Source organism: Mus caroli, unplaced genomic scaffold (genome assembly GCF_978045245.1).
Source record: "Mus caroli unplaced genomic scaffold, Mus_caroli_1 scaffold_7, whole genome shotgun sequence".
Classification (NCBI taxonomy): Eukaryota; Metazoa; Chordata; class Mammalia; order Rodentia; family Muridae; genus Mus; species Mus caroli.
The window spans coordinates 140719020-140733540 of record NW_028227262.1 but is presented as its reverse complement, the minus strand read 5'-3'; the positions used below and the strand labels follow the sequence as shown (position 1 = coordinate 140733540).

At 46.0% G+C, this 14521-nt stretch overlaps 1 protein-coding gene across 2 annotated transcripts in view; it reads right to left on the bottom strand.

Moving 5' to 3' along the window:
* Window positions 1-819: 819 nt before the first annotated feature.
* Ica1 (islet cell autoantigen 1) overlaps window positions 820-14521 on the bottom strand; it is a 136941-nt gene continuing 123239 nt past the window's right edge. For both annotated transcript variants that reach the window (XM_021164673.3, XM_021164674.2), the window contains exons 13-14: window positions 13439-13708; window positions 820-1084 (exon numbers count right to left, since the gene is read on the bottom strand). In XM_021164673.3, the coding sequence (XP_021020332.1) occupies window positions 963-1084; window positions 13439-13708 (392 nt within the window). In that variant the 3' untranslated portion in view covers window positions 820-962. The remainder of the gene's footprint in view (window positions 1085-13438; window positions 13709-14521) is intronic.

Below are 14521 nucleotides of genomic sequence, written 5' to 3'. Positions count from 1 at the left end.
CTGTGACATAGAGAAACTCTGGGGTCTGGGAGTCTGCAGGGTATCTAAGTTGTTGATGTGGCTACATGTAAATCTGTTATTACCACTATTTCTTGGTCCTACAAAAGTCCCAGGCAGCCCTTGTAGCTGGCTGCCTTATTTGGGGATGTACAGTTCTGACCAATAGCTGCAGAACCGCCCATGGGCCCCCCTGCCCCCTCTATTGCACCTTCAATGATGCTTTTCTTAGCACAGCTGGGTCTCCACACAGAATCCATGACTTGAATTTGTATCGCAAATGTTGTCTTAATGTTTAAAATTTTCTGTTTAAAAAAAAAATGTTCCATGAGGCTCCTGGAGTTTATGCTTTTGAACTCAGCTACGGAAAAGATAAAAGGAGACACTAGGATGTGCAAGGATGGCTGCCTTCAATAGAAAGGTCCATGCAGCAGAAAGAAGCCCCGCTCCTCTGCCAGTGTGGCACGTGGCCACAGTCAAGTGTGGCAGGAGACAGTGTCTTCAGTTGTCTGGATCTTCATCCAGAGCTCAGTGGACAGTGGCATGGCAGAAGGGCTCTTCCTGACATCTCTTCTGAGAGGGATGGGGACATGAGAAAGCACTTTGAGCCTCCTGGTGCCCCTGAGGACATGTGTAAGTCCACATGCAGGTGTGTGATTTAGCCTTGGATTTCACCATGCTGTGTGGTGTACTGACACAGCAATGGTCCTGAAGGGTGTCAGCAAGAGTAAGCAGTAGCCTGCCAGCGGCCCGTGTACTCCTCCTCTACTGATCAATGCACACGGACAACATACAAACCAAACAGGAGTGAATAACTATAGCGATAGAAACAGGGCCTTGACCCTCTCGTTTTATTAAAATGGCGTGTAAATATTAAAACAGCATACTGAGCACATTAGACTTCTGTAAGCCCTGGATGAGGTGCCGCGGAGTGGCCCGAGGGCTCCCTGTTGAAGGTTGCAGACTCATGCATTGAGCAATTCGTGTTCTTTATCAGTCTTCCCAATAGCATCAGGGTTGGATAAGGGGTCGAGGTCAGCAAAGAGGCTGAACCAGGCAGTCAGGTCCGAGGCAGCCTTGGCAGGCTCTGGGGAAGGAAGAGGAAACATGAGCAAACCCCCCTTCTCAATGAGCACCTCAGGAGGGACAAATCCCACAACCCTTGGGGAATTTCATGTCCCCTGAAGGGCTGGCTGACACAAACCTTGGCTTGAGACTTAGTTAACTAACTTCCATCTTCAGTGTACCTCCCGCAATGGCTACAGCTCACAGAGGTACTCAAAACTGCACATGCTGTTTGGCTCCCTCAACCGAGAAGCAGCTAGGCATTTCAGAAATCAGACTGAAGCAAGGTGCCTTCTGGTGTCTGCCAGAGGAGGGTTCCCTTTAAGTCCCATGGACCAGGAGCCATCTGCGGTTTCTCTTTTCACCCTTCAAAGACGCAGGCCCACAGGAGGTCATACCCAGGCCCAGTCTCTCTACCATTACGATCACTGCCTTTCCCAACTCTTCCTGTCAAAGGCATAGGTCCTTCCTTTCCCTTTCCCTTTCCCCTTCCCTTCCCTTCCCTTCATGGGCTTGAAATCCCCCCCGTTCAGCCTCACTGGAGCTCTTCCCTCTACTTCTGTTTCCCCCACCCTAACTCCCCCCAAACCATGATTAGACAGCCAAAGTGTCTTCCAGATGAGAAGAGAATTTTCAAAGGAGTGCCTCATGCCAGTGATTTATAAATGAGCTGGGACTCTTTCCTATAAATCATTCCACGTGAGTATCTACTTCACTGGCTTGCTAATCCATGCCTCTCCTCCTTCCCAACAGGTGGAGATGTCAGAAGCAGGAATAAATGTCTCTCTATTAGGGTACCCTTCTAGCAGGGAGCAGCTAGGAATGTGTTTGCCATCTGGCTGAAAAGTCTCTCAAAACTGGCTAGAGTGAAGACACAGAATGGGATGGGAGTTCCTTAAATCGTCTTTGATCCTTTCTCTAAATGACCCCGAACTGTTAAGATAGTGAATGAAGCACTTCATGCTTTCAGTTCATCTCCCTATTTCTCAGCATAATACCCAATGGGTGCATTACTTTGTAATGACAGAGTCTATGTATGTATTATGTCATAATATATGAGATACAACTCGTACACATAGACAGCTAGTAATGGCAAGACTAAGTAATCTAAACCCAACAGTTCTCCAAAGAGTAATCCTAATAGGTTATTACTATAGGTAACCTTGATTAAATTCTACGTGGGTTGCCCTTATAACCCCTAGCTTATATCGATTTGACATACTGAGACCAGAGAGAACCTCAAGCCATCATGATGGAGGTCATATGAGGATACTAGAGGGGACAAGCCTGATAGAGATAGATTAGTTTATCTCAGTTCTTGATAGAGTGTGTAATGAGATCTTAAAGAAATCCCCAGTGAAAATATGTCACACACTTACTTCCCCTTCCTCCTAACCTCTTGCAGAGGTCTGAGAGGGTCCCCAGGGAGTAATCACAGACTTGCAGTTAAGAGCTAAGCCAGCCGACTGCACTTTGAGGAGACCGACCCTCAGATCCTCCAAGTCTCCACTAGGAGTAAAACCAGGTGCAAATTATTTGCACAGCACTTAAAAGAACATCATAGGAACACTTTCTGATGATAATGAGACAGACGTTTCCTCTAATGTCCTGTGGTCAAAAGGAGAGGGGGTGATAACCAAAGCAACAGAGATAAAGCTGGGACTACACATGAGATCTCCTGCCCAGCAGATGCACTTCAGGGGCCTGCTCCAAAACAGAACAGATCTCCCGAGCTTAAAAGGACCTCATTTGACACCTAAGCCCAGCCTAATATTCAAGACCAAAGGACATTAGATCTAACAAGAGCTGTCACCCCACCCCCACCAGCTGGGCACATATTTGTATGGTTTCTGCCCATGGTGGCCTTCAACAGAGGATGGTGTGACAAGACCTTTCTCCTATCTTCCCCAGACTGGGAAAAACCTAGCAGAACAGGAGAAGCATCGGATCATAGCTAGTTGAAATACATGGCCAACTAAGGAGGACAATGGGTTTTGAAAAGCAACCAAGGGGCTGCTGTATCAAAGCACTGTTTTTCCTTTCATGTTTTATACCCATTTTCTTGTGGAGCATGGTGACTTCATGACCACACCCAAAACCAACAGGAAATCAAGATCTATGGTTTCCTGTCTCAAAAGGGGAAGGGTTAAAACTGAATACCAATAACACAGCAATAAAACTAGTAACTATACATCTCTACCGAGAGGGTCATTCGCATCTCTTTCTTGTACGCTGGGAAGCTGAAATAAATAGCAGTCCATCCCAAAAGATGAAAGTGAAGAGCCTGAGTTAATGTTAACTTTATGACATACCTTACAATGTCACTTGACTTGAGTAACCCAGCATTCTGTCATAACCCTGTAGCCTGCCTGAAGAGCATGACTAGAGGCCTCTAGCCCTCTCGTTTTATGGAAGCAAGCTCCTCCATTTCTCAAAACATTTACTGTTTGTCCTGGAAATTTTGGCATGGCTCATCCTTAATTTACCATATATATCTTTAAACCTCTGCTTTAGTTATTTTTGTATGAAGTTCTGTCTTCTGAAAAAGGTATGCAGGTTTTTCTTCAGAGCGATGAGCAGGTAGCTGCTTGCTGATTAAGCCCATTGCTGGGCCTCATGTTAAAATGTTGACCACCAACAGGGCATCCCAATGGGATCCTTATGCCTAAAACTCTGTCCTTTTACTGCGATGTTCTTGGTTAGTGTTTTGTATGTTTTTGTAAAGAATAATTTAGTCTCCAGTAATGCCCTCAAGAGAGACCATGTTTGCATTGCAGAGTTCAGATGGCTCTGGGAATAGTTTCTTAAGGAAGAATGTCATACTGTGTATGCTACAAAAATTAAACACCTTTTGTTTAGCCTGCTACTGTAACGTCCACACTTCCTAGTGGACTCAATTATAGAATTATACTATTTTTAACTGTTTGCATTTTTGCTACATTTAGGTGTCATGAACCCTTGAAGCCATGGGTGATGTCTTAGTTCATTCTTGTATCATTCAGGACACTGCATACAGTGGAGGTTCATACATATGACTCTTCAATTAAGACAAACTATTAAAACTCCCCTTTAGATGGCAAGAAGCACACTCTTGGTACATCATCTTCAATGGCAAAACTGTACTTGGCAGCCCATACGGTTCCTAACATTCACTGACACAAACTTAATAATGAAAACTAAGAAGTAATGAAACAGATGACCTATGACCTATTTCCTCGGTATAAACCAATGGAAAACAGAAAGGATTTTAAATGACATTGCTACTCACTGAAATGTTGCTTAAACATACACAGGGTAATTCATAAGCAACCGGTTGGAAGCTTCAGACGTCAAGGGAGCCTTCTGAGATGCTGGAATTCAAACTTCACTGTATGTATTTATGAGAAATCCTTGACCTGTTCGCTTACAGCGAGTGAATTTTATGGCATGTAAACTATACTTCAATAAAACAATTTTAAATGACCAGTAGTTGGTGTGGTCCAGGAAAAACAAAACCTCCTGAGTTCCTAGAAAATTGGCTCTTAACCATTTTCCTCTTAGACCCAAATCACATAAAAGCAGTAAATGTGGAAAGTCAAGGCTGCGGTGCAAATGTGTGTCCAACAGTGCCAGTCAGAGGAAAAGCTGAAAGGAGTCCTTCCTTGTCCCCCATACCTGCCCATCAGCACTGTGCCTCCCTCCCTCCAACCCTGCAGCCTGCCTCCTGAAACATATCACCTGTAAGCTGGTTAGAGATGCTGACTGAGGAAAATGGAATTCTTGAGACCAGTGTTAGTTTAGGGGACAGTGTCTTGGATTGCCTGTTGGCTTTCTTAGGTTGACTGGGCTGGAGTGAGGAAAGGGATACTTTCAAAAGCAAAGGGCCTACTTCAGGACATCACCTTCCTAAGCAGCCATGAGAAATTGTGCAGCTTTAGGCTCTTGCTCCCTGACTGAGTGCTTGGAGATGCTACTTCCAGAGAGAGCCTGAATCAACTCAGGGGGAATCTTGTGAGGAGTGAGTTTCAAAGTCGATGCTGCTATTTGATAGTATAAACTCAACAAGACATTGCTTCTTGCTTCTGAACCATGTGTGATACCCATTTCCAAGCAGAGCTATCAAGAACACTGGATTAAAACACGTATTCAACTCACTGTGTTTTTCAGAGTACAGAATGGTGTGTGCTCCGCAGCACTCTAAAGTGGAGCTTGCCTCCTTTTCTATAACCTGCCACTTGGAAACTTACAAAGAACTCTGTATATCAAGAAAGTGCCAGAAATCAAAACTGCATTTTCTCTTTACTGGAAGATTTGTTTGAGTTACGGGCATGACTGTATGATGGATGTGGACACATGCAGGTGAGTATAGATGCCATGGAGGCCAGAGGCATCAGGTCCCCCTTGGAACTGGAGTCACAGGTGGTTTTGAGCTGCTTAAGGTGGGGGCTGGGAACCGAGCTTAGGCCTTCTGCAAGAGCAATGCTGCTCCCACTGGGGACTCCATCTCTTCAGCACAATGAATTGTATTTTTCAGACATATCATGCAAAGGGATGATGGAGCAAGATTTCTTTATAAAGAAAAACTGTATTTATTTTCTTTTTGGGGGTGCTGGGAATCACACTCAGGGTACTGTGCATGCTAGACAAATTCTCTATCATTGAACCAGACCCCACCCCCACCCCCAGCCTACAACTGTCATCCAGCTGAATGCGTCTGTAACTAGGGACTATTTGGTATAGCTTGGCTCCAGTTAGAAGCTCCACAAGAACACTGAGAATCCACAAAAGAAGGCTTCCTCACCTCTGAGGACATACATGAAAGGAGAAAGAACTTGAGGCCATCTCTTCTTTGGAAGCTGAGATGGTGGGGTAGTAGAGTCTTCCTTGGCAGCTTAACAGACATACGGACATCCTGACTCCTCCTTCCCATGCTATGCACAATTAACGGCTGACATGTAGAGTCTCATTCACTTCTTACCGTCCATCTACCAGCTTGAACGTGGGCACAAGGGGATAAAATGGCACTGATGTGGTAGGTACCAGCTACTGAACAAATCCCTAAACTCAATGGCAATCCCAGCCTCCTCTATATCTCTCTGGAAATTATTTAGGTGAAGAGTGCTATGAGGATAATTATGGGTGGAATGACAACCAGATTTCGAATGTCTTGCCTTCTGTCAGGAGACACTGCTATTGAGAAAGAACTGAGTGTTGCTAATATTCCAGTAATTGCCATCAACTGTTCCCTAGCCAGTGGTTGTTGGCAGCGGCATTCGCTAACACATAGGTGTGGCTAGAAAGATGTCTCCCTACGTCAAGAGAAATTCTTTTAAGAGAGGAGTAGTGAAGGGTGGAGGCAGGAGGGGCACCCCAAGCTCAAGAACAAACTGCCAGCTCTGGGCTCCTCTGACATGTCAATGTGCTACCCATTTGCAGAAAATGCACATAAAAAGTTTGCTAAAGCAGCCCTGCTCCCTTTGTGTACACATAGGGAAATTCCAAGGAGCCATAACTAATACTGCCCAGCAAGAAGAGCAAGCAGAGCCAAAACACATGGGCCAGAGAATGCTTTGCTGTGATTGTGTCTTACCACTTAAAGCACAAAGCCTAGGTAGGGTTGCTATCATCTCAGCCTGGGGGACCTGGGTGTGCATGTGTGTGCGTGCGTGTGTGTGTGTGTGTGTGTGTGTGTGTGGCTATGAAAAACAAAGGAGGAACACAACAATGGTGGCCATGATTCCTCAGGTCCATTGAACACCTGCAAGGGATGCATAAGATTCCTATCTCACTGGGCTTCGGTACAAGTGAACTGGGATCTTGTGTGTAAAGCCAAGTGGTAGGGAAGTTGGAAAGCAGGCTCTCAGTAAAGCTCTCAGGTATGTTGTATAGGAGTAAACCCTGAAGTGTTATCTGAAGGTTCATGTCTTAGGCTTGCCACCCTTTCACCTGCTGTCACGCCATTTGTCAGCTGCTCTCACTCTTGCCTGCTATCCAGCCATTCATCCATCCACCCACTCCCATCCACCCTTCCTTCAAACAAGTACGTTTTAAACACCCACTGCATTCTAGGCATTGAGCTATGATCTGAAAATATGGCGAGCAACACAATTGTAGATCCTGTTTCTATGACAACCTAAGGAGGAGACAGAAATGAAATCAGTTTTCCCATAAGGTGAGGTAAGAGGGTGATTTAAGTACAGGGTGTGATGGAAGTGTGGAGTAGAAAACAGCTAATGCAGCTTGCTGGGGTGGGGTGTGGATGAACTGACATCAAGTATAGCACTATGCATGTGGTGTGGACAGCATGCTCTAAGCAGAACGTGCCAAAGTCTTGCTGGTGGAAAGATCTGGGGGCACTACAGCTTAGCATGGCTACAGTCCAGTGGATGGATGAATATGATTCACTGTATAGTGGTGTGTGTCTGTAATCCCAGCACTTGAGAGGCTGAGGCAGGAGGATGACTGAAAGTTTGAAACTAGCCGTAGCTACCTAGTGAGTTCCAGGATAGCTTAGTTCATATTTCAACACCACCATCTTAAAAAAAAAAAAAAAAAAAAAAAAAAAAAAAAAAAAGGATACTGGTTCGTTGGCACAGTTATGTCATTGAGTAGTGCAAAGGTGTGGGAGTTGTGGGCAGCCATGAAACTAGGACTAGGTACTAAAGGACCTTGTAAACCAAGCTGAGAATTTAGCTCTCACTACCGTGGTGGAAAGTGTGGGAACTTGGCAAAACACACGTCCTTTTGAGGTTCCTGGATTTCCTCATCTACAGAGTGGGTAGAGGAGTTGATTGTGAAGGAACCTTCTGTGTAGCAGAGGCATTGGAAGCCTGCAGCTTCTAAGTTCTGCCTTGCAAATGTTGCTCAGCAGGCCTCCAAAGCTCTGCTGCAGGGAGGGGAGCTAGCATTCTTATTGGCACAAGCAAAGTGCTCTCTCTGTGCTCATACCATAAATACACGCAGCTCTCTTTCCCTTGACACTTTGACACTTTGCCATCGAGGACTGGAAATGTCAGTTACCTGGCACCACGCTAACCCAGGAGTGGAAAGAGATGAGGTCAGCCTGAGGTTTGTTTGAGATAACCCAAACCTAAAACCCACCCAGATGGCAAGAACGTCGAAGAGCTGGGCAAAATGAACAAATCCCCTGCAAGAACACAAGTCTCTGTGGTTCTGTGAATCTGTAACAAGAGTTCCAGCTTTTGTGTGTAGAATCTTGAGCTGAAACATCTCCTGGAGCACTTATTTTGAGCAGCTGGTAATCTTTCCTGTATCAGTCTACTTTTAAATGAAAGAATTTAATGTTCGGAAGGACACGGGCTCTGAAGCTTCCAGCCGTCCTCAGTGTCTTCTGACTGGCTCACCCTACAGGAGTGAAGCTCCAGGAAGGCTTAATTTTTTTTCATCATTCACGGGTACAGGAAGTGCTAGCCACATATGCCAGTTAGTTTCTGTCAACTTAACACAGACTAGAGTCATCTAGGAAGAGGGCCCCTTAGAGCTGAGGAATTGCCACTGTAAGAGTGACTTGTGGGGCTGCAAATGGGGAAATTTTCTTGATTAGTGATTGATGTGAGAGGAACCAGCCCACTTTGGGTGATGCCACTCTAGGGCAGGTGGTCCTGGCTGTTATAAGCAAGCAAGCTAAGCAAGCCTTAGGGAGCAAGCCGGGGGAGCAGCTCTCTATGGCTCAGCCTCCAGGTTCCTGCTGGAGTTCTTGCCATGACTCTCCTCAGTAATGGACTGGGAGGTGGACGTGTGCAATGAACTAAACCCTTCCATCCACAAGTGGCTTTTCATTATGGTCTTTTTCCCAGCAACAGAAACCAAGCTAGCGGAATCCTCCCTCGGGCCAATATGTTCACAAACTCTGAGAAATCCCATTAATTCCACTGAATTTTAAAATGACTTGATCAGACCTGTAATTTTTGTTGTGAACTCCTCCAGCTTTTACTAGGAAGGAAAGAAGGAAAGAAGGAAGGAAGGAAGGAAGGAAGGAAGGAAGGAAGGAAGGAAGGAAGGAAGGAAGGGAGGGAGGGAGGGAGGGAGGGAGGGAGGAAGGGAGGGAGGAAGGGAGGGAGGAAGGGAGGGAGGAAGGGAGGGAGGAAGGGAGGAAGGGAGGAAGGGAGGGAGGGAGGGAGGGAGGGAGGAAGGGAGGGAGGGAGGAAGGAAGGGAGGAAGGAAGGAAGGAAGGGAGGGAGGGAGGGAGGGAGGGAGGGAGGGAGGGAGGGAGGGAGGGAGGGAGGGAGGAAGGAAGGGAGGAATACTTCTTTCCTTTTCTTTCTTTTTCTTTTTTAAAGATTTACTTATTTATTTTATGTATATGAGTACACTGTAGCTGTACAGATATGGTTGTGAGCCTTCATGTGGTTGTTGGGAATTGTATTTAGGATCTCCGGTCAACCCTGCTCGCTCAGGCCCAAAGATTTATTTATTATTATAAATAAGTACACTGTAGCTGTCTTCAGACTCACCAGAAAGAAGACAGTGTCAGATCTCATTACGGGTGGTTGTCAGCCACCATGTGGTTGCTGGGATTTGAACTCAGGACCTTTGGAAGAGCACTCAGTGCTCTTTCCCACTGAGCCATCTTGCCAGCCCCAGTAGGAGCTCACTTCTTCCCTTTTCTTTTAGTCTCCCTGAAGGTGTCTCAGCCAGACAATGGTGCTTTCTTGTTCAAGAGGCATCTATAAAAACCCAATTTCAAATATTCTACTCTTTACGATCATTCTATTTTGTTAGACTAGAACCCTGTCTCTCTATACCACCATTCATCCTGTTGTCTGTACTGGTGTCTTCATTCCTGTGTGGACCCACAGCCAGGTTGATCACTATAAGCCTGTTCACCAAGCAGCAGATGCCTGAAGGGTCTGTGGGATGCTACTTTTGCTATCAGACATTGTGCTGAAGGGTCACAGAAGTCCTAGTGGTAGGCATGGACTCCTTAGCTCAAAGCTGCCTTTACCAAGAGTGTGACCTTAAGCCAACAAACTGCTTGCCTCTTTGGTTTTCTCATCTCTAAAGTGTAGATGATAACAGTGTGTGTCTGGGAAGCAGCAGATTAAAAGGATAAGTTGACACAGGAAAAGAGAGACCACAGTGTTTGGCACCCAGCATGTGCTGTCTTGAACACGGGATGATGAAACCTTACAGTCTGTGGCTGCTAGATTCACAGAATTACTAGATTTTACACCTTAGCCTCTCAGAGTTGGGAGCCAACCCACAGATAAAAGATTCTGCTGGGATAATAAGCCTAGACCAATACCTCACTTGCTAAATATAAAGTAATAACTCAGAGAGCTGCATAAAGATTCACCACTACCACATGGTGGGGAAGAAGAGGGTAATGACAAAGGAAAGCTGGGCTCAACTCCCTGCCACCCAGAGCCACTGAGCCAATATACCAACAAGTCTCACCTCCCCGTGTTTAGTTTAGTTTCTTAATTATTTCAGTCGTTACTGAATTTAGGTTTTGACACGATCTGGTTAACCAAAGGAATCCATTTTAATACAGTGTGGCCAGGGCTTAACAGTCATTATTAAACTCTTATTTACATACAACTACTCATGCATATTAGATGGATTTTCTATTCACCCATGAATGCAGTGAAAAAAAAATCTTAAGCTAACATTCATCCTTTCTTATTTGGGGGATGAGAGGAATTCTGACAGAAGCCTACAAAGTGTTCAGCCGCTACAAACAGCTGTCCTGTTATCTACCCTGAATCAGGGCAGCCCTGGACAGCATGAAAGCTGTTCCCACTGAGATTCTGGAGCTGTGGTGGACAATGAGTAGGGTGGCTTTATTTTTCAACCATGCAGACATTTTTCCCCTTGATATTTCAAATCCTCTAAATGGCATTCTGTTGGGAGCCATTTGCATTCGAAGGAAACTCCATAATCACTGAGGAGCCTTAGCATCAGGCTTGCCAGAAGCCCAGAAGGAGAGAAGACTAACAACCCAAATGACGTTAAAGAGGCGAAGCAGATCATGCTGTTTGGTGGCTCAGCCTGGCTGCCGAGAGGAGACTGGAGATGTAAAGCCCCATGTAGCCTGGCTTCTTTGGGCACATATGGCCCAGTCTATACCGTGGTCTGGCTTTGTGGCCTTGGAGCATCTCTCCACTTCTTCATTCCACTCTTCATTCCAGTCAGCTCCAAGAAGTGCTCTTCCTGCAGACCTTGTTCCTGCTGTGTATGTTTTGACCTTATAGGGTCAATGCAGGTTGTCTCCTCTGCCCGTGTGGCTGATTCTCATTCTCAGCAAGGCTTGCCATCCCACAACACTGGCTTCCCTAGCTCCATCGCCCCTGCCTGTCACAGATCACTCGCTAGCCAGACTCTGTTTACCTTCTCATTACTTGTTGTGTATCATTTCTTAGGTTTATTGTTCCCCATTTCCTCCCCGTTAGAAATTGGGTTCTGGGAACGCAGAGAGCTTTGCCTGCTGTGTTCACAGACACGTTTCCAGTGCTTGTCACAAAGGGGGACTCCAGAAGATGCTTGCTAATGAGAGAGTACCTTGCTCAAGCCTAAGGACAGTAACAGCAAGTGAGATTGTTTGCATGAGAAAGGCACAGCCTCTCTTTGTGCAACCTCTTTCCCAGTCCAGGTCACACCTTGCATTTCTCTCTTCCTGTCAGGATACCTCCCTCCGCTTGTCCCACATGTGGTTTGGTACCTTCTTCTCAGACATGGTGCAAGGCCGATTAGTGCAAAGCCCACAGTCACCGTCTTGTTACGGCTCTTGGGTTCTCTCTGACCAGAGCTCTTCACACATTTGTCTGTCCAGGAAGAGGCTATGGGACCCTGCTTTCTCACTCTGGCAGGAACTGTCAGCCTCTACAGCTCCCTGTAGCAGTAGGGCACATGCAGTAGAGAGAGGGGCTGGGGCGGGGGGGCGGGGGCGGGGGCGGGGCTAGTAAGGATCATTCTGTAACACAGCTGGAGGGGCTATAGAACCTCACAGAGGTAGGATAAAGATTGGCCTCTGGAGTTTCCCACACCTGTTAGGTCCTCCCCTCCAAGAAGGTTGGGCTAAACTGACAGGCTTGCCCACTCAGCTTCACCCAGTGAAGGAGAAGACGAAGCCAGAAGTAGAAATACTGCACAGAAGCAGACTTCTAGCCTTCTCTCTATCCCTGCAATCTCCAATCTCATGATTGCTACCACGTGAGATGGCTGCAAAAACAGGATTTACAGAGAAAGTAAAAGAGAAAGGCAGTTCATTAAAAAAAAAAAAGAGGGGGCTTTCATCTTGTCCCTCCAGTCCCATATATATGATCTCATTTCCAAAGAGCTACGGTTGTAATAGCTCATAATTACTTAATCATTCCCCCTCTGCCAGTTGCTCTCTAAGTGCCAGGTAAACATGGTGTTTATTAAGGAGATAACTTAAGTTCTTGGAAAAACCAAAACAATTTGAACCTGTCTTAGTAGTAGCCATTCCTATCTTGGTTTACGTAGCATGAGAGGAAGGAAAAAATAAAAGCACAATAGAAGAAAAATGATTTCCTTCTCAAGACCAGTTTAGAAAGCCCCAGGCTTCACCATCGAGCTTGTTTTGGAACTTTGAATCACTGGGTGGGGGTGGGGTGGGCACACCAGCAATGCTCAACCAGCATTAGCCTGACGCTGAGGCCTGGTACACCCTGAACCCTTGCGAGTGAAGAATACTTTGGTCAGGGTGGAAACCCTGTCTGTTCTGACGCTGTGGTAGGGACTTACTTTGTAAGCTGTAGTCAGAATGGGAGCTGCTGAACTGGGGCATACATGACATAGGATGTAGCTGGAGGAAGAGTGAGTATAATATATGACGGAGACAAAGTTAAAAGGTCCATCGAGATGCCACTTAGAACTTAAGATGAGGGCATGTGTGCAGGCATGTGGGAGGTCGATCTCATGGATATGAGTGGCAGACATGGCCAGTTAGGTTGAAAACCACAGGGTTTTAACCCAAACTATGGGTCCTCTCATGTATGTCACAAAACGACTTTGGTCAGTGTGGAAACCCTCTTTCTTCTGAGGCTGTGATAGGGATTTAGCTTGTATGCCGTAGTCAGAAGCATACAATTAAATCCAAGTGAGACAGTAAGACCCAGAACCTCCCCTCACTTTCCTAAGAAAGTCCCCAGAGAGGGAAAATTATTAGAAAGAACTGATCTTGAGTCTGATACTACATCTTAAAGTTGGGGTGTGATCTGGAGATTTCAGCTAAAAAGTCACTGTAATAATAATAACAACAACAATAACAAATACTTACAGTAATAATAACATTAAAAGATACTGGTTATAAAGTAAAAATAGAGAATGCATACATAGACAAAAATACTTCTGTATTAGAGGGGTGGGGGAATGAATGAACAATAAAAGTGTTTCTAGTCACTGTAGTACCTACCTTGCAGAGAGGCCTGGAGATCTTTCATATTTTGGTCTAAAAGCTGTGATGGAAGGAATCCGGAGCCTATCTGGGGCTTGGGGTCTGGCTCTCCCTGGGCCCCCATGGGCGCTGGCTCTTTCAGCCGGTCATCTCCAAACACTGCAGCCCACTCTCTGCTGAACTCCCCCTCATCCAGGCAGGAAGTGCTGAAGATCTCATTCAATAGCAAGAGGTCATCCTTGTCCCCACTTTCAGGTTCTGGGGTCCCTGCCGTGGGACCCAGGCACACTGGTGGAGGGAACAGAGCACAGAGCACATGACTTCCAAGGGCTCAGAGCTGTCCCGAGGCTGACGGGGACCAACTGAATGATGGCTAGACTTAAGAAATGGTAAAGGCATACGCCTTTAATCCCAGCACTCGGGAGGCAGAGGCAGGCAGATTTCTGAGTTCAAGGCCAGCCTGGTCTACAAAGTGAGTTCCAGGACAGCCAGGGCTACACAGAGAAACCCTGTCTCGAAAAAACGGAAAAAAAAAAAAAAAGAAAAGAAAAAGAAAAAAAAAAGAAATGGTAACTAGAATAGAAATTTGTCCCATGACACCCTTTATTAACAGGTTTCAGAAATACATTTTCAATTCTATGTTCCCTTGTCCCCTTCCTTCCAAAGCAAATATAGCCTTTGAGCATTACTAGAATTGCACTGAAATATTTTCCACAAAGTCTAGGGTTTGGGTTTTTCCTTAACATAAAAGCAGATCTGACAAAAATGCTCCCAGGTCTGAAACAAAGCCAGGATTGGAAGCTGCTGGAGATCTTAGTTTCTTGTCTGTAAACCTTCCCGAATCTTCCCACACAAGCCCTCAATCCACACTGCCTGGGCTGGAGCAGCAAGCACTCCATGTGGCAGCCTGTCTTGCCACCCAAGCTGGGGAGAAATCTCACCACGCCCTGGCCCGAGGAGCATGTCAGGAGGCACATCAATGCCCGCCCACCCGAGACGAATGTTTGCAGTAACATCTGCAAGAAGCAAAGGAAAGGTGGATCTGGCTTGCCTCTGAGTAGCAGCCAGAGAAGTGACAGGGAAGGAGCTGGTAAGCCAAGG